The sequence below is a fragment of the Barbus barbus genome (genome assembly GCF_936440315.1).
Source record: "Barbus barbus genome assembly, chromosome: 7".
In the NCBI taxonomy this organism is placed as follows: Eukaryota; Metazoa; Chordata; class Actinopteri; order Cypriniformes; family Cyprinidae; genus Barbus; species Barbus barbus.
Genome location: NC_136735.1, coordinates 19,258,001 through 19,281,003, shown reverse-complemented (window position 1 = coordinate 19,281,003; position 23,003 = coordinate 19,258,001). Strand labels below are relative to the sequence as shown.

Genomic DNA, 23,003 nt, shown 5'->3' with positions numbered 1-23,003 from the left:
AGGTCGGTCGTTCTCGTCAGCTGATTGGTTGTTTCGCAAGTTCTGCTGAATTGTGATTGGCTAGCACCTCTTGAGCGAAAATTAAATCAGACGTTAGAGCCATTCAGAGATCACTGTTTGGCTTGTTTGAGTGTCGTTGCGTCGTGAGTGTTAATAACATTTATTACCCGTTTTTGTCTTTTTAAACACATGTGAAGACTGCAGACTAACAAAGGTAGAAAATCCGTTCAATAACCGTTTGCTTGTTACTAATGAGATGCAATGGCAAATAACCAAACAAGATGTTTATCGCTCTGATTTGTTGATATTCTGAAGGATCTCCAGTCTTTCACGCATTTCTTTCTTTATTAAAGCGTAGCCTGGTTGGCTGGACGCCGTTTTTAAGATGGGAGATATAGCAGAGATTCATATAACACCCGAGACTCCTGGAAGACCCGCTTTCCTGAACCCGTTTGAGAGCCCAAACGACTACCACCGCCTGCATGAGCCCGTGGTGCCCAGCCCGTCGGTGTTCAAGAGCTCCAGGAGCTCCTCAGCGGTGGGTTTCTGACTCTGCATGTGAGGGAAAATCATGAAAAAGGATACAAATGTCATTTCTGTTTGTGTTGTTTGTTGTAGACGCCAGCCAAGTTCAAATGGTCCATAGATGAAATGGCAAATTTACTTCCTGTGGAAATAGACCCAGAGGACATTCATCGCCAGGCTGTGTTTCTGAGCCAAGCCAGGTATGCATTGCTGTTAGTGTGTTTATTTGTAGTTTTTTACAACTATGAGGTTCTTTTTGTAAATATTTGTTCTCATTCTCATGATATTAACTCAGTTGTGTTTTAACACATCAAGGGCAGATGCTGAGATCGAGGAAAAACGACAACATGCTATTGAACAGGTAAAATGGCTCTAACAATTCCTGTTCTGGAAAATGATAAAGAGAAAGATGTGTTGGTACATTATTTTTGTTTGTTCAGTTTTTCACTAAAGGTGCAATTGTTCCCTCTCCATGGGGAGTACCAGCAGCTAAACCATCAGTAAAAATGCCACATCAGAAAAGTAAGTCATGGCACATAAAAGAGAGATGTTTTCATGCTACTTTATTACAACCAAAGTAGTTTTTAGATATTCACTTAAACTCTCATTTTAGGTTCTTTATCCCCACTGGTAACAGAGACACTTCAGTCATCAAAGAAAATAAACGGTTTGTTCAGCAGCTCTAAGACCATTCATAAATGACCACCACTGTAAATCTAGGAATGTATGTATGTGGTTTTGGAGTAATTGGTCTTTGCTTGTTTTTGTTTTAGCCATCTGCCAGACTGTCCTGTCTCTACCTGTGGACTTCAATCTTGAAAGAATTTTGGGTAAATCTTTTTCTTTTTTTATTGTTATTAATTCATTTCAAAATTAAACCAAACATGTAATTTATTTATATATTTGTTCAAAAGTATGGGGTCAGTAACAGTACGATGTTGTTTTTTTGGAAAGAAATTCGTATTTTTTTCATTGTTGCATTAAAATGATCAAGCGTGATGGTAAAGATGTTTATAATGTTACAAAAGATTTCTATTTTAAATAAATGCTGTTCTTTTGACCGTTTTAATCATCCAAAACATGTATAACAGTTTTGACACAACTTTTAAGCAGCTTGACTGTTTTAAACATTGATAATAAGAAATATTTCCTGAGCAGTAAATCAGCATATTAGAATGTTTTCTGAATGATCATGGCACTGAAGACTGGAGTAATGGTGAAAATTTGCATCAGAGGAATAAATTACATTTAAATATATTCACACTTTTTTTTTAATTATATTTTGTAGTATTACTGTTTTTACCTTTTTTTTTTTTTTTTTTTTTTTTTTTTTAAATAAAAAAGACGTTAACTTTAAAACTGATACTGACACTGTATTTGTTTCTAAAATTATTTTAATCACCATTTAGTTTTTTTGTTTTTTCTATGTAATACTTTTCATGCGTAGTTATATGACTTCATTAACTGAGAAATCAGATTAAATATGTCCTTTTAAAAACTCATGAGAGGAATTCGTAATGGGGACAAAAAATGGTGAAAATCTTACATGGTTGATATTTTATTCATATTAAAACACATCTACAATGTGTTGCAATGACTACTTGTATCCCTTACAGACACCCTCCACAAAATCCTGAAAGTGCATTTGACTGAGTACAATGTTAGGTCCAGTACAAAAAGGTTGTTAACAGCCTGACCTCATTGCACTTCTTAAATTTTGGGGTGTCAGGTCTTGTCTATTGACTTGAATGTGGCAAATATGTGCATGCTTTTCTTTGCTTGGGTATATATTGATATTAACTTGAGAATTTCCTTTCTGTTGTACCAGGTGATTACTACAAGACAGAAGAGCTAACCGAACAGGTGCAGGAGAGTCTCAGCTCTTCTTCTTTGCGGCGGAAGCTGTTTCTTGATGGCCATGACAGTGGCTCTGAGTCCTCTACCCCTTCCAGCCCAGATAGATATTCCCATAATGTTTCCCCCAGCAGTCGAGAGATGATGTCTTCTGCTATTGTCTCGCCACTTCAGTGTGGCCTTCCATCTGGGACGTCCTTGTCTGTACGTACCAGATCACAGATGATGACATTACAAGGGTGAAACTACACCCTTGTAGACCAATAAAATGTGGTTCAAGGGTACTTGATATCTGAGATCTTTTAAAATGTAATACTGTATTTTATCCATAATCCTCAGGGCCAGTTTTCATCCAGTCCCATCCAAGGCCAGGGTCGAGCATACAGTCTGGGCAGTGTCGCAAGTCCCATGTTTTCAGAGAGATCGTCACCTGCTTTCAAATCTCCTATTCTGTCGCCCATCAGACTTCAGAATTCTGTGACGCCTGAATCAGGTGAGGAATCTGAGATGGTGCCAGTTTTGTTTTTAAATGTTATATGCATGACTATATATGCAAGTGCAGGGGTTCCTTTTTTAACCTTTTTTTTTTTTTTTTTTGTCAGCTGAACCCCAAGTAGCCCCTTAGAAGTTAACATAATACAGAGGTTAATATTTCAATAATTTAAAGGGATAGTTCACGCAAAAATGACAATTCCGTCATTAATTACAAACCCTCATGTCGTTCCAAACCCGTAAGACCTTTGTTCATCTTCAGAACACAATTTAAGAGATTTTTGATGAAATCCGAGAGCTCTCTGACTCCGACCCTCTATAAGGCTCTTTTGCACCGGAGGAACCTTTCCATAGTTCCTAGAACTATTAGTGGAAGTTCCCACTTTTTGCCGTGTTCACACCACAGGAACTAGGAACATATTTAGTTCTAGGAACTCTATTTGAGGAAACTAATTTAGCTCCTAATTTAAAGCAGGGTCTAAAACAGTTCTATAGGAACTACCAGCGATGTAGTGTACACTGATTGGCCAAACGCATACGAGACATTAGCTGCCTGGTCTTTTTAAAAATGTATGTAAAAATATTTAATCCAGGAACATGGAAAACAGCTGTAACTACATGTCTGCAGCATTTTGTTCTCATCTCTTTTGGTCTTTTTTTTCTTTCTTTTTTTAACAGTACCATTTCAGTTCTATACCTGCTTATAGTCAACCTCTTTTAAATGCTCCTGTGTTTTTGTGCGTTCGCTGGTTTTGAATTACAAGACCACACATTTATTTACAACGTGCTTTTGCAGTGTTGAGTAAAAATTAAGATTTTAAATTAAATCTAAACATTTAATGCCTTATTTAATTGTACTTGCTATACTATTTAAGTACAGTACTAAAATGTGTTATAGTAGTCATAAGTGAAAACTAGGGAGTGGAAATGGCAACTGAGCTAATGAGTGATCCTCTGCTGCCATCTACTGGGTATAATGGTAAATTCATGTAATTGTCATCTTAAAAGTCTTTGTTTTCCTCCAGGATTTTTGACACATCTTTTCATGAAAAGTGAGTCTTTAACGTGAATTTTACAGCACAATTGTAGGGTTATAAATAATAAAGGCTTTAAAATAATGTATAAATATTTAAAAAATGTTTTATTTTATTTGGGGGGTGGGGGTGGTTGCGTGTCTTTTGTCAGCGTTTTTACCCATGAGTTTACAGAATATACAGATGAGCTACATCAGAATGCCAACTCATACGAGAAGTTGTTGAATTAAGACCTTTTTTTTTTTATTTTTGCACACAAAAAGTTGCTTCATAACATTACGGTTGAACCACTGATGTCACACGGACTATTTTAATGATGTCCTTACTACCTTTCTGGGCCTTGAACGTGTCAGTTGTGTCGCTGTCAATGGAGGGTCAGAAAGCTCTCGGATTTCATCAAAAATATCTTAATTTGTGTTCTGAAGATTAATAAAGTGATTATTGAACTGTCCTTTTAACAACAAATTTGCATGTTCATGGTTCTCTTATGTTAGGTAATGGTCACATGACATGCAAGTAAATGGCTAAAATATTTACTCATTTTTGTAATTAATTATTTGCAATATAATTAATTATAAGCTCTTCACCAACTCACACTTATCCAAAGTCCAAGCGGGGGTTTGTATGTGAAGTGACAACAACTTTTTGTTTTTATAGGTGAGAGGAAAAGGCTGTCGTTTTTGTCTCCCATTGGCATTCCTATGGGCAGCTCCGACATGGACATGAACCAATGTGGAGAGAGCCCATTGCTGGAGGGCTGTTCCCCTATTCGAAGCGGCTCCCCCTTTCAATCCCGACCCAGAAACAGAGCCTGTATGTGGGCCTCTCCTACTCACATTTCCCCTATCCTTCACCCAAACCTCCAGGACAAGGAGAACATCCATCCCAGTGAACCTTTACCCACCATGGACCTGGACGCTAACTCGACAGGACCTCATGCCCAGCGAGATGGATACCAATCTGGGGAAAGTCAGTCAGAGGCCTCCTTGGCTGTTTCTGAGCAAATGGATCAAGATGAGCAGTTTGTGAAGGACAGTGGAGGAAATAATGAGACTAACAGAGGGGAAAATGAGGATGAGGTCATCAGCAGGAGCAGAGAGGAATCCTGTGGTTGGGTTCCTGAAGAGGACACTGCGTCACCAGCTAGACTGTCCAGCTCTCGAACAGGCAGTGTGCCTAACGCTGAGAGTACGCACATGTTCGTATCCCTGCTTGCGGAAGGAAGCATTACACCGTACGACATTAGCATGCAGGTTAGTATGCGTGCTGTCACATGACCAGAATGCCAGCTGCTTCCAAGTAGCCTCCAAACACTAGACAATTAAATAAAGAGCCATTTCATCAGTAGCCCAGCAGGTGTAGCTGACACAAAACCACTGCAAAATTGGCTGGAAGCAGCTGCTGCTGTACTGAATCTCTTTTGCTCTAAGAACTTTAGTTATTGTTTTATGTTAAAAATTTGACGTGAGAAGCTTAAAATATTTCTAAAGCATAAACTTAAAATTTAAAAATTAAGCAATCTCTCTATCTATAATATAAAAAATGAACACACACACACACACACACACACACACACACATATATATATATATATATATATATATATATATATATATATCATTTTTTTAAAATTATATTATAAAACTGTGTGCTTATTTCTAAAGCACAAACTTTAAGAATAATGTCTCTATATAATTTGTCATTATCTTTATTTAAACTATTATTATTATTTGATATTTAAAAAATATTGTTATAGAAAATGCTTTTCTAAAGAACAAACTTAAAATGTGTTTAACCTGTTAACTGTTAAGAAGTTTACTTCACTATTTTACAATTAAATCCTAATCTAATCATGACAAACTATATATCCATAGACTCCTAAATAGATATTTTACCACTTTTGTTGTTAAATTATGTAGGAAAATTAATAGATTAATTTATGACAAGAGTCCACCTGAAAAATCTACATCATAACAGGAGTTCTGACCTTTGTCCAAGACAATCTGGACAATTTGGATAGTGCTCTATAATGTCTGTTCAAAACTGTGAGTGGCAGTTAAGGGTTGGTTAAGTTGGTGTGGATAAAGCATACATTTCAAAACACAATTTATTTAAAGATTTTGCATAAACGTTAAAACGATTATAGTAGCACTATTTAATGAGATTAAAATGTGGTAATCATTATTACATATTCTTCTTTAATAATTAAATACAATAATTTTTGCAGGCTTTTATGATGGAATTGTGATCTACGGTCTTCAGCTTATTGTGTCCCTCGTGTTCTCTGCAGGTGGATAGCGGTTATAACACTCACTCAGTGTGCACGATCAGCTTAATGGACACCCTCAGTTCAGACAGCCAGAGTAAGGACATGCTGGACACACACAATGCTGAAGAGGGTGTACCTTTCATTAGACACACTAAACCAAAGGTAAAGTCTCACACACGCACTACAACAGGAAAAAAAACATCATTCACTCTGTATCACATTTTGTTGCTTTAGTTTTGCACACTCAAAAAATGCACTGTATTCACTTTATTATAGTTTATACTTGATGATAGAATGCACTGTGCATAACCATACTAAGAAATGTTTTGTTCTGCAGTTGTTCGCCCTGCCGCACTGAGCATGAGGGACAGAACAGGCACTTTACACACTCTTATACCCAAAGCTGTGGAAGAAACGCGTAACACATTTACACATTAAGCTGTATGGTGCTCATGTCATCTCGTATGAATGCTGTGGTTGGTTTTACTGTCTGAGCCTTGTGAAAGTATTTGTACTGACTAATCTACAGTATTTATTCTTGCTCCAAAATAAGAGATGACTTTGGGACTGAGAAAACTTGAAGATTATGTATGGTTTTATTGATTATGAAATGTACCTTTCAAATACTTGAGACTTGTTAAGAGGATGGCAGATATGTAACCATTTCCTCTAGCTGTTTTTATAGGGCCTTTTTTTTTTTTTTTTAGTCTTAAAATTATTTATGAATTAATCAATCACTAACAAACATATGGAGATACTACAATGTATACATATTATGGTGACATGTATCTGACTTGTAATAAAATGTCTAGATAAATGCTGATAGTGTCCTTTTATCTGCTTGCAGTTTCTTTTTATGGACGATAACAATGAGTTCATCTTTGTTGTAATTAATATATTAATCTCTAAACAAAGTACCATTATTTTTGTACACAGCTGATCTAAATTAGTCAAATCCATTGTACTGACAGCTGTGTGCTTTGCCGTTCTTAAAGGCAGCAAATATAGCACATGTATAAATTTAGCAAAGGTTTTTCTTCTTGGAATGCTATGCATACCACAATATTGAGGATTCCTTAGTTATGGAAAATCAGGGAATATAAAAAATGATTTTCAGGACTGAAAAAGTTATGAAAATCAATACAATTTTCAGTTATGGAAAAATCATGGATTGTTTTCTTCTGCTTTATCCTAAAATAAACTAACATTTTCAGGCTAATCATGTGTTCATATAATACAGTATAGCTATACTATCAATTAAGTTAAAATCAAACTAGTGTCAACTTCAAAATTAAATGTTGGGGTTTGGCATTTTGGTTTTAAATCATGGAAATACATTGATCAGAAAGAATGGCAACCCTGAACATAAGAGAAGTTGGTTTTCTGAAAAATCACGCTCGTCTCTGTGACATCCCATTTCAAATGGTTGTATTCACTCGACAAAACATAACCATTTCTTTTAAAAAGTCCTTTTAATATGTTGTGTTTTCAATGAATCTCAGATTTGAAGGATGGCAACACACCTCTATTGCTCAAATGGAATGTATAATAATTCCACAGTTTGTCTCAGACTATAAAATACAGTATATTATCAAGTTAAAATGTAGACAGGAGCAAAAACAATACTGGTGTACACAGATAAAAAAAAAAAAAACTCTTTTCATGTCAATTTTTTCCACTTGTGTGTTCACTCAAGTTTCCCCTGTAGACGAACCGAAAGGCTTTATGTAATTTTTGCTTTTATAATGAGTATTACTGTTGATTCTCGGTGTTCAGGTATCAGCAGTCAAGCTTGGGTTTTTTGGCCTCTGGTTCTGACTCAGGTACAGGTACACTAACCCCAGGGATCTGGAAAAGACAAAACTATACTTTAGTGGTGGTAAAAAAAAGAAAGACGTTTTCTATATAGCTGTTTGAGCCCGATGATCTAACATGTGTCTAGAGTTGTAGCTTATAACAACCAACAAGTTTTGAAACCAAGGGGAGATTTCACCACAAATAAGCCATAAACTATGGGGACACAAAGGATACATGATAATGTATCATGGTTTTTATAAAAAAAAGTATTTTAGTGCATTTAATTTGTGTAATAAATCCCTTAATTATAGCGCAAATTATGCTGATCAAGATTATATAAAACACCATATTAGAGTCCTGATCAGCCTAAAGAGGTTAATTTTGTGATAAGGGGCTTATTAAAGAGGTTTTTACCTTATAAATCACACAAACTAGTTTAAATTATTTTACTGTAAGAAAGAAATTGAGAATTGATTCAAGAGGCATGAAACTTGCACAGTGTAGGAGACTGGTCAATCGTAACTTAAAAGTTATTACACCAAAATAATTGCAGCTGTGATCGACCAGTCCGAATTATTTCGGAAAGCCATGTTATGTGCTTGCAGTATCTCACAATTAAAAAAAATAAAAAATCTAGAAAACCAAAACATACCACTGGTTCAATGAGCGCCATTCTGATCCTTTGATGCTGGATGTTGGAAGCGTCAAGGCTGATTGTTACTTTAACTTTGTCAAACATGTGGAAAGTGTGTTCCTCCACTTCGAGTGTAGGACCCTGAGGAGAAAAAATAAAAATAACGGGTTCAATCATGTATACATAATCATGCAATATCTTAAGAATATGACCTGTAAGGCTAATACTGCATGGCTCCGCAGACTGATATCAAAGTTTATCCGTACCTCAGAGTCAAATTTGAGATGAGGGCTGGGTTTATCCTTGTTGTCAAAGAACACCGTGCCCTCCATTCCAAATTTAGGGATGAGGATGATGATGGCATTTTTTCTTACAAAAAGAATGAAGCCTTCCTCATTTATGATTCCCCTATTCTTGAAGAATAGCTGAAGGGTAAAAGTTAAAGACACCATATATTAAAACAAATGGCAAAATAAGTTATTCCAAAAATCATTAAAGTCAGGATTTTTTGGTTTGCGCTTCACCTGAGTGTGGAACGCCACTGAGGCTCTCTGTGCATACTGAGACATTTTGTGTCTGTAGTTGAGGTTGTTGCATAAGGATGACTGCTTATGCTTGTCCATCAGTTCTGGGTATGTACTGTCTGCGTTAATAGCCACTGCTAACAGACGGTGAACTATGATATCAGCATATCTACAAAATAAAGCATAAATGTTTCATTAAGTTGGGGGTCAACATGTGAATGGGTGAAGAAGTGTTAACGAAAAATCATGTTGGAATGATGTTGGATCAAGTAACAGTTGTTAGGTTGATTTTGCACAGTTTTCCTTTCAGCAAATTAAAAACACCAGATAGACAGGTAAACAATGTTAAAAACTTCATTTTCACCACAGGCGCTCTTTAAACTAAATATTAACAATTGCTTCACAAAACTGTCATATGCAACCCTCTTATGAATGCACATTCAACAGTATCTTGAGAAGTAATGGCTTATAGTTCAAATAGGTTATATAAGTATTTTTTCCCCACTAGGGTCGTATGGAATGCCGTCACAATGGCAGTGTGCTTTTTTGGAGGATCAACGTTTGGGCACCCATTTAGTTAGCATTATATGGACTCACAGAGAGTATTTTTCTAAAAACCTTTGTTTGTGTTCATCTGAAGAAAGGCATTTTACATGAGGGTTTACATGAGGAAACTTTCATTTTTAGGTCAACTGTTCCATTAAATTGATTCAGTGGTCCAGTGAGTCTCACCTTCTGATGGGTGATGTGAAGTGTGTGTAAATGGGTGATGCCAGGCCATAGTGGTGGAAATCACCGTCCATGCCAGAGCAGAAATACACAGCCTGCATCATGCAGCGGGTGGCCAGAATCCTCAGCAGGGTGTTGAAGTACGGAAAGTTCTCAACTGTCGAATTGTTCAGGGAATCAGCCAGAGCTTTGGCTGAATCTATGTGGATGTTAAGGTCCTGGAAAAAGGGAATAAGGCAAAATCAAAGAAAGTGAACAAAATTTAACATTTAAAATGTGGGGATGATTATACCCATCTAGGTGGGTTGCAGCATGAAAAAGTTTGGGATGCTCTGGCTTACACAATAGAAAAGACACCCACTGCTGGCCACCTACTGGTGTAAAAGCCATGGTACACTCAAGGTGAAGTTTTTTTTGTTTGTCTGGCAGGGGTTCAAATTTGAAATAGATGTTTATCCTGACACTACACATGATGCTGAGAGTAGTGTTTAGATGTGTATGCGAATATGGGCCGTACTCTTTTTCTCAAAAATGCAACAAACACTACAAAAAATGACAGCAATAAAAAAACAGCAGTTTAGAAAGCATCTGCTCACAGGGACCAGCTCTGCAATTCAGCACTGCAGTGTATTCATATTTTTCACTCATGTGAAAACAGAACAGTGACCAGCACATGTGCTCCTGAAATAATTTCCATTTCAAAGAAGGTGGAGTCCCAGGACACACCCATCCTCTGAATCAACATGGGCCAACAGCATTTTGAAGGCGTTTAATATCCATAAAGTTCTCCAGAAAGTTTATGTGGTGTTGAAACACTGAAATAAACTATTGTTTGAAATACTACACGTTTGTTGTTCGATTATGCTTGAAATAAATCAAAAATTGTCACTGGAAATAAACTCTAGTCATCCAATGTTGTCCTTAACTAAAGTCAAAAAATGTGTTTGACACTGGCTTGGTTTAATGCTGGTGTTTGGTACTTGGTAAGTTAGTGATAAGATTCCACATCCAAAACCCTTCAGGAATCTGTTCAGTTAATTATTCAACATTATAAGACAAAACCTCTTTTGCTCAGATACATCATGTTGTAGTTGCAAATTGTGGGTTATATAAAAATGAAAGAAACTACAGAGCTTCCACCCACCCTTGATTTTGCAGCCTTAATGAGGATGTCGTAGTTTGATGGCGGTGGTGAAGGGTGTTTCCTCAGTAGGGCACATTCTGAGAACTCATCATAGATCTTCTGTGCTACAGAGATATTCGCCAACAACATGAACTCCTCCACCATAGAATTTGTCTCCCTGGAGAAAAATTTAAAAGTTTGAACTTCCACAATCCAGACAAAGACAGTTTGGAATGATATTATATTTCGCCATACAATCAGCAGAAATAACAGGAAAACATTAACATTTTAAAATCTTTGGCAGAAAGATGTTTATGGGCCATTCTGCAGAACTGGTCCAAAGTCAAGAGTTGGAAACATGTAAATGTGTTTTTCCCCAAAAATGTGTGTATGTTTGCCCTCTCCCCAAATGTGTCACTACCCAAACACGGTAACAATAATTTAATTAGAAGGGTTATATTGAATATTAAGATTTTGCGTACATCTAGATTGTAAATATATATTTTTTCTATTTTAGTAACATTTTTCAGAGGTAAATACATAATTAAATTTTGAACAATATTTCACTGTAATTTATGAGATTTGTTGTATTTTGAATCCAAGGGAAAAGTTGATTATACTGATTTCAAAGTTAAGGATTCATTAGCTTGAATATACATTGAGCCCAAAACTATCATAACATCTTAGTTGATAATTCAGCATACTTTAGTTTTGACAAAACATCCCGTTTCGGTAGTGACAGTAATGCTTTAGTAGCGACCACATCACATTACAGAATTTTAACTCGCATACTAAAACATACTAAAATACCCAAAAAAATTGCATAACTGTACTAAAAAATTTTTTTCCCCCAGATATGAGGATTGTGTGTTCCCTTTTGTCAAAAAGTGTGCTTAATTGCAGAAAAAAGGTAGTGGAGTTCCTTAAAGTTACACACAGATTTTTCAGACTTTTGAACACATTTACCTCAAAATGATGGGACCTATCTACTCGCACCTTGTAGCTATGAGAGAGGGGGACACAGGAATACTTCCTGATCATAAATTTACGGTTAAAATCAGTCTCGGCCAATAGACTAAAACATACACTGCTTTGGTAGTGGCATTTTCATAAGTTTCATATAGTTTCAATTTTTTGAACTTCACTTTTTAAAAGAATCAAAAAGACTTGTAAAAACAACAATGGAAAAAAACATACAAAAATTATTTCAATATTTTCATAAATTTAAATTTAGGGGTTAGGGTTCGGGACAGCCACCTCCCAACTGAAAGTACCCAATAAATTATAATTTTATATATATTAAGCTTACTAATATTTTAAATAATTTTGCGGGTTTCAAAAGATAATAAAAGGATCTTAATAAACATCTAAGGTTTTTATACTTAAATGTGTTTTTTGGTTGTGGGACAGCAGTTTGCACCAATTGTGTAGAATGGCCCATATAGCACTCACTTCAGTTCTTTGGTCTGCAGATCTATAGGGTCATGTGTCTCACTGTCTATATGGAAACGTACTTCAGGAGAGGAGAGGGTCAGTGCTCTGAAAAATAGTAAAATAGGCAACTCTTACAAACTAGATCAATGTCAAGGGTTAAAGACTGCTTCATGTACAAAGATGTGTTTCAAAATAATTGATTTTATTCTATTCAAATAGAAATACCCTTTTTCATTCCTCCGACCCTTTAAGATCTTGGCCAGTCTGTTAAGGCCCCGCAGGCTCTTCGTGATGTCATCATTCATGGTGGTGTCATCAATCCTCATTTGAGCTTCGGCGTATGTAAGGGAGGCCTTACGTGATAAAACAACAACAGTTACTTACAGTGCACGTTCCTTCAGAAACCATCATTTTAAATCCATTTTTGAAAATTAGATGCAGCAAACCTTGGAGTTAATGACACTCTTTGTGAAGTGAGTTTTGATGATTTCAGCATTGTGGTCCATCTCCCAAATGCAAGAGAATGCTAACCTGAGGGTGGAAGTGCTCATTAGACAGTGAAGGTTTTAAATTATGTTTACTATGTAAATATATAATAAGAAGTGTATGCAAAATGTATCCACTTGAGTAATGGTAGTTATGCTAGAAAGCACACCTCTCAACATTGGATCGCAGAGAACACAAGTTGGAACTCAGAAGTTCGGGAACCATGTCAATTCTCTGTGAAAAGAAATGACAAAATTTACCATGCAAATTAAAAGAAAGTTATATGCACAAAAACTCTACACGGTTAAAGGTTATATTTGAAATGAGGAAATACAATTACTATCCACAGATCATAAATTCAGCCACTAAAATCCATTTTCATTTTTCACCCGAAAGGAGAAATTAGCCAAAATAAAAGAACTACACTAATAGATTTTTTCCAACACAGCAAATTATTTTATTTAAAAATTGTTCAACTGAATAGTTTTATTTTTAAGTTTGTAGTTGGTAAGATTTTCTAATGTTTTTGAAAGAAGTCAAAACAAGGCTATTTCTTTAATAAAAAAGAAACCCCTTTGTTATTACAGCCCATTATCTTTCCATATGTTAAATTTCCACAAATAAGTACCTTTCCACAAAGGTAGACTGTAGTGCCTCTGCTTGCTGCCTCTTGATCTAGAGCATTTCCTGGCCGAATAAAATGGCTGACATCTGCTATGTGCACACCAACCTAAAATAAAAAGCATAACACTCAAAACAAAAACCCAACGGAATTGCTCTAGTTCATTCTCTTTACCACTTGTGATAATTTACGCAAGCTGCTATACCTCCAAGTTTCCATTCTCCAGTTCCCGACAATGAAGCGCATCATCAATATCCGTACAACCAGGAGGATCCACACTACACACACAGAGGTGTCTGAGATCTGCTCTGACCTTCAAATCCTGCAGGAAAATATCAAGCTTTGAGCATTTCAACAGTTATCATGAAACATTCTGACACACCAAAGTCTTTCAAAATGTGTGACTACACTACCTCCTCAGTAATACTCCAGGGCATCTTGGGTAGGAAGCTAAGAACAGCCTGAGAGAATGGTTGATGAGGAACATCATGCTCCAGAAGAAGCACCTCGGTCTCAGTCTCTTTATCTCCAGCAGTGCCAAGGTTTTTCACAAAGTGACCCTAAGAGACATCGAGAAAAGGAATATAAAGTGACCTCAAAATGATCAGTGGAATCTCAGCATCCAGGCCTCCAGACTCATGTTATGTTTAAAATTCAGCAAAGGTGGCTATTAATACACAATCAGAAGGATTAATAATCCTAAATGCAAGTTTGCATCATGCCTTTATAGGGACTCGAGATGCAAATTAGCATATGCTATAATCTTTATGTACAATGCATATTTTTCAGCTGGTTCTGGCTGAAATCATGATTTTTGTACCACCCCTATCTAAACAAACAAATAAAATAAAAAAATAACCTACTGCAAAAAAAAAGCATCTCTGAGGAAATCTGTGGTTTAAAACTTGTCATCATTTGTATGAAATGAGACCGTAAATCACTAACACTTACATTTGGGTATCTGGAGTTTTTAGGCCAGCCATCGATAGCAACCATAATCCTCTGTCCAACCAGATTGGCGGCTTGTCTGGTCTCAATACGAATCCGTGGGATTCGTCGGTCTGCTGGGGTGAAAAGGTGCCTTGTTGCCTGGTGTGAAATTCAAAAGTTACTTAACGCAATGCATCAGACAAATATATCAAGATTTTTCAAGGAGCACAGATTCTTAAAATGACTTAGTCATGTTATAGAGTGCATGATCAAAATACAGTGGTTACATGAACAAAACCTGTTAAAATTATTATTATATTGTTAGTTTATCTCTTCAGGACTTGTTGTGAAATGTATATGCTCATTCAGAGCTTCAGTTAGTTATTTCAGTCACACTACTGTCTCTTATGCTTACACATTTATTTGATCAAACCTTCAGTAAAAAAATTGTAATTACTGCAATATTAATTATTTTGATATACACTGCCTGGCCAAAAAACAAAAACAAACACCATTTGGATATGATTGGATCATTATTGCAGCAATTAATATTCTGGCATGTTATATGTTTGGCAACAATTCTTTTAACCCTAAATGATGCAGTGCGTAGTATAATTTGTGAAATAAGCCTGCAGTGATCATTAGGAGTCATTTTCTTTTATGAATTGGACACCGCTGTGCTGAATGAAAAGTGTTTTCTTTTCTTTTATTTTAAAGATATAAATAAAAGAAAATATAAGTAATATGAAATAATAATACAATTAATTAAAAAATAATAATCTTACTGACCCCAGACTTCTAAATAGACAAACACTTGGTTATACAATCACCATGTATAACAATCACCTTTTGCACTATTAGCCTTTTAATGTGCCAAGGACAAAGTTCAAATCAGCTCTAAGGAGGACAAAGTCACTCTCAAGACTACCAGCAACACTAGTGATATGTTCAAGCAAGTTGAGAGTTGTCTTTAAAATCGACAGAGCTCAGTGACTGAAAATTGGCTAGTGGGAGGGCAGATATCCTAGCACTACAAATGGTACTGGTTTATATTATTGTATAGTGGTGAAGCACTGTTACCTCTTTGATCATTGACTGTGAGAGCATTCCACAGTAAGGCCTCCAGCTCCTCTTTATAATGCCCACCACTCGTCCAGTGGGCTTGAGAACGCTAGAGTCTAATGGTACAGTCTTCAGCCACAACACAACAGCAAAAAGTCACCATACAGGTCATAAAAATATACAAACACACAGTACATTATTAGAGTAATGGGTTCTACACCACACAACCTTTCGGATTCAACTAAACGGTGACTTTGGATACACCCGAGTAATTATATTAACAGTCAAATTATCTACCTTATTTTCAGTCTCATCTTCCTCAGCATCTTCATCATTTGGACTATCATCCTGCAGCACAACAGATGATGGAGCAACCCAGCGTTCTTTGGGAAACAGTTCAACAGCCACTACGTCCTGATGAACAGCCCGGTTTAAATTCTGAAGGCCTTGAAGTAGAACCTGCCAGAACATGTGATGTTAAAAGGTTTTTCTGCTCACAAATGTTTTAAAAGGAATAGTTCAACCAAAAATTATAATTCACTTAGAATCTACTCAGGCCATCCAAGATGAGTTTTTTTTTTTTCATGGGAAAAGATTTTGAGAAATTTAGCTTTACATCTCTTGCTCACCAATGGATCCTCTGCAGTGAATGGGTGCCATCAGAATGAGAGTTCAGACAGCTGATTAAAAAAAAAAAAAAAAAAAAAAAAATCACAACACTCCACATAACTAAAGTCCATAATTTAACATCTACGGAATTGAAAAGCTGCATGTTCGCAAGACATTTTTAAACTTTAAACCATTACTTCCAGCTAAAATATGAGTCCTCTATCCATAATATTGCTTTCTCCTGTGAGGGAAGGAGGAAGTGTTATTATGGATCATGGACTCGTAATTTCAGTGGAATCTACAGTCTGAAGTTAAAAATGTCCTAATGATAAATTTGTTTCTAACAAACACACAGCTTTTCACTTTACAAGATGTTAACTGATGGACTGGAGTCATGTGGCTTACTTGTGGATTATTGTTTTTATCAGCTCTTTGGGCTCTCATTCTGACGGCACCCATGAAGAAATAAACTCGTTTACATCTTGGAAGGTCTGAGGGTCTGAGTACATTTTCATCTTTGGGCGAACTAACTTTAAAAAGTACTACAAAAATCATAGGAAAGCAATAATCATTTAATTTATAAAATGAAAATAATCAATGACTTTTCTTTCTACATGATAGCCTACTTACCTCATTGATATCCTCCCCCTCTCTATTTATAAAGACTGTGCCCTCCAGATAGTTATCTCTGTTGGCATGGAACGTGCCTTGAATGAATACTCCGTTCTTAATGCCACTCTGAATCCTGGATAAGGGTAGATGTTCTGGAAACAGTAACTTACTGCCAGTGATTTCATTCTAAAAAGAATCATAAGACACAAATCGTATCATTACATAACATAAAACATAAAAACTAAAAGCTTTCTTGATCATCCATCAAAGTGTACGCACTTGATCATCTGGTTGCAATGCAAGTCTGTCCACAAGCTCAGGGTTGCCAATCAAGCTCTTGATATACTCCTCACCTACATGAGAGAACCGGCAATCATTTTTGAAAATGTGAATAGTTTACAATTATGCCTCATATGAAGATTAGGGATGTCAATTATAATAGCTAATTATAAGTTATTACATCTGAGAATGCAACACTATCATTCAAAAGTTTGATGTGGGTAAGATTTTAAAAAGTTTTAAAAACAGTTATATTGTAAAATATATACATACACACACATTTTTTTTGTAAGTTTGCCCACTTAAAAAAAAGATGGGTTTATCATTTTTATGGTAGGTTTATTTTAACTGATAGAGACAGAAAAAATCCAGAAAAAAGCAGCATACAAATGTTAAAAAAAGATTGACAATTTAGTAAGTATTTGATCCCCTACCAACTAGCAGGAATTTTGGCTCCAACAGATTGGTTGTGTGCACGTGAACACATTAGTCCTGTCACTTTAAGAAGATACTCCTAATTTCAGCTCGTTGTGTGCATTTAAGACACTTGTCCATAGTATCTGTATCTTCCATTCCAACCTCTCCACTACCGTGCAAGACCAAAGAGCTGTCAAAGTACATCAGGGACAAGATTGTAGATCTGCACAAGGCTGGAATGGGCTACAAGACCATCAGCAAGAAGCTTGGCGAGAAGGAGACAACTGTTGGTGTGATTATTCGGAAATGGAAGAAATACAAAATAACCATCAATCGGCCTCGTTCTGGAGCTCCATGCAAGATCTCACCTCATGGGGTAAGAATGATCATGAGAAAGGTGAGGGATCAGCCCAGAACTACACGGAGGAGCTTGTTAATGATCTCAAGGCAGTTGGGACCAGTCACCAAGCAAACCATTCGTAATACTACGCCGCAATGGACTGAAATCCTGCAGCGCCTGCAAGGTCCCCCTGCTCAAGAAGGCAATGTACAGGCCTGTCTGAAGTTTGCCAATGAACATCAAAATGTTTCAGAGAAGGCTTTGGAGAATGTGCTGTGGTCAGATGAGACCAAAATTGAGCTCTTTGACATCAACGCGACTCATCGTTTTTGGAGGAAGAGAAATGCTGACTTTCACCCCAAGAACACCATCCCTACAGTCAAGCACGGAGGTGGAAACGTCATGCTTTGGGGCTGTTTCTCTGCTAAGGGTACAGGACGACTTTACCGCATTGAGGGGCCAATGGACTGGGCCATGTACCATAAAATATTAGATGAGAACCTCCTTCACTCAGCCAGAACACTAAAGATGGGTCGTGGATGGGTCTTAAAGCATGACAATGACCCAAAACATACCACCAAGTCAACAAAGGAGTGGCTCAAGAAGAAGCACATTAAGGTCCTGGAGTGGCCTAGCCAGTCTCCAGACATTCATCCCATAGAAAATCTGTGGAGGGAGCTGAAACTTCGAGTTTCCAAGAGAAAGCCAAGAAACCTTAATGATTTAGAGAGGATCTGAAAAGAGGAGTGGGACAAAATCCCTCCTGAGATGTGTGCAAATCTGGTGACCAACTACAAGAAACGTCTTACCTCTGTGCTCGCCAACAAGGGTTTCTGCATCAAGTACGAAGTCATGTTTTGCTTGGGGATCAAATACTTATTTGACTTACTAAAATGTAAATTTTTAACATTTGTATGCTGCTTCTTTTAGGATTTTGTGTTTGATATTCTCTCTATCAGTTAAAATAAACATACCATAAAAATGATAAACCCTTCTTTTTTTAAAAGTGGGCAAACTTACAAAATCAGCAGGGGATCAAATAATTATTTTCCCAACTGTATATTGTAAAATGTAATTAATTCTTGTCATGCAAAGCTGAATTTTCAGCAGTCATTACTAGAGTCACATGATCTGTCGGAAATAATTCAAGAATGTTTATTATTGTTTTTATTAATAGTGAAAACAGTTGTGCTGCTTCATTTTAGTAACATTATAAATGTCTTCAGTGTTGCTTTAGACTTTAGATTAAAGTATTAATTACTTTGCCATTCAAAACCTGAGGATGTTTTTTTTCTTCAGAGTATATATGGAAAAAAAAAAAAAAAAAAAAACAGAATTATGCCATCAAGAACAACAAAAAAAATAAGTGTCTCTTACATCTGTACACAATCAGACCATACTGCTCTGCCTTCTCTTTATTGGCCCGATCATCGGTCAGCAGAACCACTTTCAGTGAACCACCATTGGTCTTTTTAGCAAGGTGATCTGCATACCATTTAGCAGCAACACGGATGGCTCGATCATTACGATCATTAGAGCTTTCCCCTTGCTCTCGTTCAATGAATGTCTCCCTTAAAACAAAAATAAAAATGAATGAGACACTAACATGCACGGCCCTAACATCAAGCACCGTCTGTGAAGCTGTATTCAAGCCAAATCAAATGCATGTCAAAACGTTAGTGTTAGGATGAATACCTGTGATGCTCATTAGTGAAAGTGTAGAAGTGCTTTTCCTTCTCATGAATGGCATCCTTGATTCTTTTGTAGACCGTGGCACTCCTGTGTCTGACCTCTTGTAAAACAGTCTGAAGAATGATGACGTTCCTGATCAGAGGGTCCTCAAGGATGTCAATCTGTCAGAATTGAATCCCAAATCAGTTTTGTCTCATTTAAGGCAAGACACTACAGGCAAAACAATTGTGTATTCATGCACAGGACTGGTCAATTACGAAATCTGGCTTTTCAGACTAGTGGAAAGAAAACATCCTAAATATGCATTTAAGTGTATATTTTATTACACTATCTATTTGTGACTGTATATTGTAATTCAATATTTGTGAACCTGGACCACAAAGCCAGTCATAAGTCACACAGGTATATTTTGTAGCAATAGCCAATAACACATTGTATGCCCAAATTTTTTTATTTTTCTTTTATGCCAAAAATCATTAGGATATTAAGTAAACATCATGTTCCATGAAGATATTTTATAAATTGTCTACTACTTTAATTTTTTTGCACCCTCAGATTCCAGATTTTCAAATAGTTTTATCTCGGCCAAATATTGTCCGATACTAATTCCTAATATCTCAATTTCTAAAGATTGACCCTTATGACTGGTTTAATAGTCCATGGTCACATTTATCTTTTAAGGCTAGGAGTTGTTTTTTTTCTTCCTTTTTATCCTTTACTTCAGCAGTATTATCATAAGTTTTATTCCTGTTCATATCATTCAGCTGATTTATAGAATTTTTATTTTGGTGACCCTTGATAATCTCAGTTTTCCTATCGTCTCTCAGTCCCTCCCTCGCAGTCACACATACAGCACAATAACATTATATCAGGGGAATGTCTTACAAGTCTAATCAAGGACAAATTACACCTTCTGTTGTCTTCTTTTTAAAGAACTCAATAACCTGAACCATTGTGAGTGAAAAATGCTTGTGTTTAGCTTGTTACTGTAGCGAGTTCTGATTGGCCAATCGCCGCGATTTAGTTCGTAAACTAGAGTTAGTAGATCATTTTAACTTTTCATTTGCATGATAAGTTTTACATAATATACAACATTGATAATCCAAAGGGGATGGTGGTTTTACAGAGGGGATGCTTTTTTTTTTTACCAGGGGGGTGCCATTCCCCCGTATCCCCCATCAAACCCTGCCCATTGCACTTAGAAATGAAACCTTGAACTTGAATAAATGAATAAATAAAATAAAATAACCGGAAACCCTACTTCTTTAATGTGTAATAGATGTATTTGGTGTTTAGTTGCATGCCATACATTGACTACACAAGACATCCTCTTCATTCTTATACAGATACTTTGATGACAGTTAAGTTAATGGTTTACAAAAGCTGTTCAGAACAAATACGCTTATTATAATAAGAAGCTATTAATAAAAACAAATGAAAAGCGCATACCTGATGTAAAAGCACGTTGGTGTCTGGGATTAAATAGTGAGGATATGAGCACAGGTTGCTCTCTATGCACGCGCCCTCTTGCAGCACAGGCGCTTCATCTTTACACTCCTTACAAACTTCACTTCCACACCAGATGTCATCTCTCAGGTAATGTTCGCGCACTATTTTCAACACTCCTCCAGCGCGGGTCTTTTTCACAAATGTCTTGGATTTCAGCATGGTCCAAATAACTGTATCGACGGCGGTTTTGAGGAGCTGCTCCACCAAAATACACCACACAGTTAACCCATGTGCGTACCGCCAACCAAATACTATCCCGGAGTGATTCAGAAACGGAAAGGGTCTCTGTTTCGTATTTTGAACAACATAGCAGATAAAACGCACCTATAAAATGACACACAGTGTGTTTGTTTGAAGCACACACTATCAGCAGCCACAGTATATCCTGTTTATAAACTAACTTGTTCTTGTTACCCTTCTAAACACTTCGAAAGCTACTGACTGGCCATTTAGATGTATTTAATGGGATGGGGCTAAAACTGAGTTGGTTTAGCTCCACCACTAGAGAGCAATAGAGTCCTTATTATCCAAAAAGAGGCACGTCAATGCGTGTGGAAAGTGCTGCAAAGCTACATTTTAACACCATCCCGATGAATGTATGTGTGTATAAATATTTATGTTCACATACTGATTTGATTCAATTGACAATTTATTTATAATTTAGTTCTTAGTAGGCCTAAATTTGCTGAAAGCTTTTTGTGATGCCTACTAAATATTTCATGTCATTTAAAATGATGTATTTAAAAATACATTTTAGTGTTTGTTTACTTTATTACTATTTCAATTCTTTAAAACCCTAACATGTTTTTATTTCAAAATCATAGGCCTAATTTCCTTTATTTCATTTATAGATGTAGCACAATCTTTCCCAGTTTTCCCTGGCACCTGTTTAATACGCCTACATGCTTTAACTAGAATCCAGAAATGTACAAGCAGCTACCATCAGAAGAGTAACTAATTCAGCTATTACCAAGCTCTATTAATTATACCCACAATGGTTTATGTCATACAAGCTCATAATTCTACAATGATTAATGATCATAATTTGTTTGAACACATTTTCTAAAATACGTTCTGTTTAGGACATTATGTTAATAACAGCCACCTGTGTGTTAATTAAAATTAAAATCTGTCCATGAACAAATTGAGACCTTGTTTTATATATTATATATAAGATGGTATAAGTATTCAGAATTTAAATCAATGTGATTATTTTCATAAATATAAAAAATACAAAAATGCAATATTGGGTTTATAAATATTTCCCATATATAACAGCTTTCTGAGTGCATTTTTGTCCTTAGATATTTGTTTTCAGAGCAGCGCAGCTTGAACATGACTGGCTATGTTAAAAGTTTAAGAGCTTAGTTTCAAAGTTATAAGAGTTCACATCATCAGTATTCATATAATTATATTCTGATATACACATGAGTCAGAGCCCTAGATCACTAGAGGATGATTCACTGAATGATGAACCAAAAGACTCAAACACAAATACCTAATAACCAAATAATCACTAATCATATGAATGTTACTTGACAAGCTTAACTGTATAGTAATGTCATGTTTCATGCCGTCTGCAGGCTCATGTAAGTGTGAGAGAAAATGTGTGAGTGTTTCGGTTGGTGTGTTTCCTCAGATCCCAGACAGATAGGTCAGAAATTACAGTCTTGCACGTACAGTCTTACCTAGCCGGTTCCAAAACCTCAAATAACTCTCAAATAACTCTCAGCAGAGCAAACAACTGCACTGCTGCCTTTATTCATGACTCACACAAAAGCCATATTTTAACATATGAAGACTCCTTTACAGTGAACCACATGCTATGAGAAGAAAAGGAATTATTATGCTACTTTTGACTGTGCAATCATACAGGACTAGAAAATATGCCTGCAATTCAGTTATTTTCTGTGATTATGAAAATACATTTTACAGGAATAGGAAATGACCAATAATCTATTTAATCTTTCATTTTTAGCATGCAATCCTTTATTTAAAAATACTACCCTATATCAAGAGTGATATTGCTA

At 36.2% G+C, this 23,003-nt stretch overlaps 2 protein-coding genes across 2 annotated transcripts; one reads left to right on the top strand and one right to left on the bottom strand.

Annotated features, from left to right (window-relative positions):
• Positions 1-112: 112 nt before the first annotated feature.
• LOC306873325 (protein aurora borealis-like) lies at positions 113-6,995 on the top strand. The gene is made up of 12 exons (XM_079422550.1): positions 113-214; positions 354-538; positions 619-725; positions 841-886; positions 966-1,047; positions 1,139-1,192; positions 1,299-1,355; positions 2,354-2,583; positions 2,719-2,872; positions 4,563-5,158; positions 6,196-6,336; positions 6,512-6,995. The coding sequence occupies exons 2-12, from the start codon at positions 386-388 to the stop codon at positions 6,530-6,532; spliced, it is 1,641 nt and encodes a 546-aa protein (XP_079278676.1). The 5' UTR covers positions 113-214; positions 354-385; the 3' UTR covers positions 6,533-6,995.
• dis3 (DIS3 exosome endoribonuclease and 3'-5' exoribonuclease) lies at positions 6,880-21,209 on the bottom strand. Its single transcript, XM_079422549.1, has 21 exons — positions 20,914-21,209; positions 19,468-19,625; positions 19,150-19,343; positions 17,016-17,089; positions 16,755-16,922; positions 15,813-15,974; positions 15,534-15,644; positions 14,475-14,612; positions 13,937-14,083; positions 13,729-13,845; positions 13,530-13,631; positions 13,071-13,135; positions 12,862-12,946; positions 12,641-12,768; positions 12,434-12,520; positions 11,003-11,159; positions 9,862-10,076; positions 9,130-9,298; positions 8,872-9,030; positions 8,624-8,746; positions 6,880-8,022 (listed from the first exon to the last, which is right to left on the bottom strand). The coding sequence occupies exons 1-21, from the start codon at positions 21,130-21,132 to the stop codon at positions 7,954-7,956; spliced, it is 2,847 nt and encodes a 948-aa protein (XP_079278675.1). The 5' UTR covers positions 21,133-21,209; the 3' UTR covers positions 6,880-7,953.
• Positions 21,210-23,003: the final 1,794 nt, after the last annotated feature.

Bases quoted from the DNA above. Each gene is read 5' to 3' on its own strand.
- LOC306873325 (XM_079422550.1), top strand. From the start codon at position 386: ATGGGAGATATAGCAGAGATTCATATAACACCCGAGACTCCTGGAAGA. The intron at 726-840 runs GTATGCATTGCT...TAACACATCAAG, and splicing joins GTGTTTCTGAGCCAAGCCAG to GGCAGATGCTGAGATCGAGG. The intron at 2,584-2,718 runs GTACGTACCAGA...CATAATCCTCAG, and splicing joins CATCTGGGACGTCCTTGTCT to GGCCAGTTTTCATCCAGTCC.
- dis3 (XM_079422549.1), bottom strand. From the start codon at position 21,132: ATGCTGAAATCCAAGACATTTGTGAAAAAGACCCGCGCTGGAGGAGTG. The intron at 14,613-15,533 runs GTAACAGTGCTT...ATTTCACACCAG, and splicing joins CACAGTCAATGATCAAAGAG to GCAACAAGGCACCTTTTCAC. The intron at 10,077-11,002 runs GTGGGTGGAAGC...CCCTTTTTCCAG, and splicing joins TTAAGGCTGCAAAATCAAGG to GACCTTAACATCCACATAGA.